At 39.2% G+C, this 3,969-nt stretch overlaps 1 protein-coding gene across 5 annotated transcripts in view; it reads left to right on the plus strand.

Annotated features, from left to right (window-relative positions):
• LOC143286755 (uncharacterized) overlaps positions 1 to 3,969 on the plus strand; it is a 62,345-nt gene extending 58,376 nt beyond the window's left edge. For all 5 annotated transcript variants that reach the window (XM_076594491.1, XM_076594490.1, XM_076594493.1 and 2 more), the window contains exon 6: positions 406 to 3,969. In XM_076594491.1, the coding sequence (XP_076450606.1) occupies positions 406 to 965 (560 nt within the window). In that variant the 3' untranslated portion in view covers positions 966 to 3,969. The remainder of the gene's footprint in view (positions 1 to 405) is intronic.

Genomic DNA, 3,969 nt, shown 5'->3' on the forward strand with positions numbered 1-3,969 from the left:
AAATTGCAACACACACACACACACACACACACACACACACACACACACACACACACCAACATTCAATAAGTGCAAAAAGAAGAATTTAAATTACTAAAAAAAAACCCAAACAAACCCAAAACAACAAATAAGTGAACAAAGCTCATAAAAAAACAACTACTGCACCCAGAGCATGCAACATGAATAGTACAGTGTGAAGTGTTGCTATGGGGAAGAGGAAGAGAGGCTGGTGAGTAAATGTAGTCCGAGACAAGGCAAGGGAGGGGTCAAGAAAAATAGACAGGCAGGTAATACACACACACACACACACACACACACACATATATATATATATATATATATATATATATATATATATATATATATATATATATATATATATATATACGTTTTATGTTCTTTCAGTGCTGCGCGTGAGCGTGACGGGCGTGGAATCCCGGGACGGCCACCAGGCCCTCTTGGTGAAGAAGCGGCGCAAGAACTACAAGAAAGGGACCCTCAGCAAGAAGGAGATGAAGTCCCTCCAGCCCCTCCTGGAGGGAGGCCCCGAGTGCGAGTGCCCCCTCACCACCACCGGCAAACAGTCCCGCTACCTCATCTTCGGCTCCAGGCGGGACGACAAGCACCTCGTCACCTACATGACCCCGTTCGACAACAAGAACAGGGACTTCAAGAAGGGTCTGAGGGCCATCCGCAAAGGCGACGCCTGCATCAACATGCTCCGAGGTTCCGGTCCAGGCGCGCACGGTCAGACGCCCTCTTCCGGTTCCTCCGCCGCCGGCCGGAAGGGCAAAGGGGGCAAGAAAGGGAAGAAGGGCAAGAAGGGCAAGAAGCGCCGCAAGGGCAAAAAGGGCAAGAAGGGCAAGAAGGGAAGGAAGGGGAAGAAGGGCAAGAAGGGCAAGAAGGAGAGCAACGGGAAGAAGGAGAGGAAGAGCAACGGGAAGAAGGAGAGGAAGGAGAGTTAAGAGGAGTAGCTGCTGAAAGGGGATGAGGAGAAGAAAGAGAGCTATGCGAAACTGAAGGAACTTTGAGGATCGGAGGGCATGTCACCAACGATGGAAAAAAAAAAAGGTCAGAAAAGTGAAAGAAAAAAAACAAACCCCAAAACAACACAAAACAAAACTTGATTCGATTCAAAGTCAAGAAAAAAACAACAACAAAACCCTCGACAATCTTGACCTGTTTGAACACCATTTTTATGACTGGGTGTATATGGGACGACATGATTGTAATGTAATTTGGACTGATTGTATGCCAGGAAAAAGAAGCTTCTGTAATGAAAGACAGTGATGGAATTTGACGAAACCATTGTTTTCATCAGTTTTGACGAATCAGCCCAAAGACCAAATGTCTATCTTTTTTTTTTTTTTTGTTATTTTTTTTTTAAGGGGAAGCAAGCTTTAAAAGATTTTGTTATAAGTCTGTGTCTTTATCTAAAACGAGTTTTGTTTTTATTTATTTTTATTTTTATTTTTTTTTAAAGCTTTTCGTTGTTGTGCTGTTTTCTGAGTAAATAGTGCTTTCTTGGTGGCTTATTACAGTGTATTTTCCCGCACAACTATTAGAAAGCATTGTGCGAAAGCGTGATTAACTTTAGTTTGTCAGCAGTCAACGTTGTTGATTGTACTTATTTATTTACGTTTGTTTCAAAGTTTGTTGAAAAGGTAAATTTACATCACCCTTTTTTTTCTTTTCATAATCTTGTTATTGCTTTTTTTTGATTTTCGTATTATATTTTTGTTTCTGAGATGCAACTTCTTCTGGAGAAGAAATACCCATAATCACCATCAGAAAGGAACATCAGTTTCTTCCTGCATCGTTATTTAATTAACCCCCCCCCCAGTTTGTTGAGCGCTGAGTTCACGGTCAGTGTCGGTTCGAACCAAAGGACATCCGACACAACCATTGACATAAATTTTTCGCTGCCCCATGTTAGTGTTCTTGTGGTATCACATAAGCCCCCCTCCCCCCCCGGCCCCCACTCTCCACCCCTACACGCACACACCTAACCGTCCTAGGACAATTATGCCCATCGGTCACATCACTTGATGTAGGTGTCGACGTAAACTCTGAATGTATAACCACTTAGCTTATCAACCGTTCAGACACACCAGCCTGTTCTGAGGACGTCATCTTCTCTGATGAGGATGGTGTGTTCTCCTTTAAGAAGAATCGTGTTTGTCTTGACGTAGTTTTGCCAAGACAACTGACGATATTCGGTTGAGTTTATTTTCCCCCTTCTTTCTTTCTTTCTACTTAAGGAGCTGTCTTGACTTTTGTTTTGCCAAGACAATTGATGATATTTAGTTGAGTATTTTCTCCTTTCTTTCCTTCTTTCCAAGAAGCTTACTTTCAATGTATTTTCAGTTGTTATTGTTTTCTGTCGTGATGGTGTAAGGTGAACATGGAAATTGTGTGGAAAGCAGATGGCGTGAGCGGACTTTGTGACCATGTTGGTACTGGTTTTTTTGACAAAACCTGACTGGGTTTTTTTTGTGTGTGGACGAAACCTGATGGATGACACATTCTTAACTACTTGTAGTGTCAAGTTCACATGTGACGTCCGTTCAGAAACGGTTCGGAGTTGGAAGTTTGCGTGGCATGGTGACTTTAACGACATCATCACAGAGCATTAGACTGCGGAGTTTTCTTGTGTAATAACTTTATATTTTAAAGCATATTCGACACATTTTTGGATGATCATGTTAAAGCAACCCTGACGGTTACTCGGAGATCATGTAAAATGATCTGGGGATCCTTCGAGTTGGAAGTTCATTTACTCTGGTAGTTTTTTTTTTTTTTTTAAACGGTTCAAATGAATCTTTAGTGTGTAACACCAGGATGTAGATTTTGATGCATGTTCGACATTATGATCTGGTGCAGACATGATCAGAAAAATCATATAATAATTGCAAATCATTTCACAGAATTTTTTTGATGGTGCGATCATGGACGTGCTGTAAGTTTCAAGTGTATTTGATAATTATGATGAAAATATTACTGTAAGGTTAACTGAATATTGTTGGCACAACGACTTAACCTTTTTCACAAACCTTTTTGTGCGATTTTCTTTTGGCGTGATATAATGAGATCGTCATTCAAACCTCAGCAAACTAAAACTCCTTTGATCTGATAACTTTTTTCATCGTCTAAACGCAGTTTATAGAAGCAAAGATCGTGCAATCAAATGGCTTTATCATACCATACCATATAGTTAAGAGCTTATTCATGTTTTTGTTGTATGACGAGCTCCAGATATATCCCCCAAAACACGCAAATGGTTCGAACTGCTTTTGAGATTTGGTTATGGTCTAAAACCAGAAACCAAACACTGAATCTTTTCCGATGTTAATAGCTTTGATGTTATAATCTAAGAAAATCTGGAGTTCATTTGGCTTATTATCCCCGCTGATTAACCGGAAAGAAACTATCATTTGTTTGAAAAGATTATGATGCGTTTATCATAACAGAAGGCATTGTCTTCAAAGCAGTTTTCGCATAATATTCATGGCGATATTTTCAAAATTATTTTTAGCATCTGATATGTGATGAAGTTTATGACATCAGAATGGGTGTCACTGAAGGCGAGAATTTTTTGTTATTTGGTGTTGTTATTGTTATTGTTGGTTTGTTTCGAGTTAATAGCTTTAATTACTGACATTACAGAAACTTCTCACAATGTGAGTTTGATTTCACCTGAGGTGATGATATCATCGTGGAAATCATTAAAGATTGAAGTTTATTTGGCATTACGACTCTAATGATATTGATACAGAAATGTGTGAAACTGATTTTGTTGTTGTTGCTAATTTAGTGTTATTTCAATACTACAGTGACGTAAATCTTTGGAAATTTGTGTTTGTTTAGTTTAATGATTTTCCTCATATCCCCAATGACTTGGTTCTGAACCTGAGATAATGAGTTGGATAAATGATAAATTCTTGAACTAGAATTTCATTTGAATTTATA

Source organism: Babylonia areolata, chromosome 10 (assembly GCF_041734735.1).
Source record: "Babylonia areolata isolate BAREFJ2019XMU chromosome 10, ASM4173473v1, whole genome shotgun sequence".
Classification (NCBI taxonomy): Eukaryota; Metazoa; Mollusca; class Gastropoda; order Neogastropoda; family Buccinidae; genus Babylonia; species Babylonia areolata.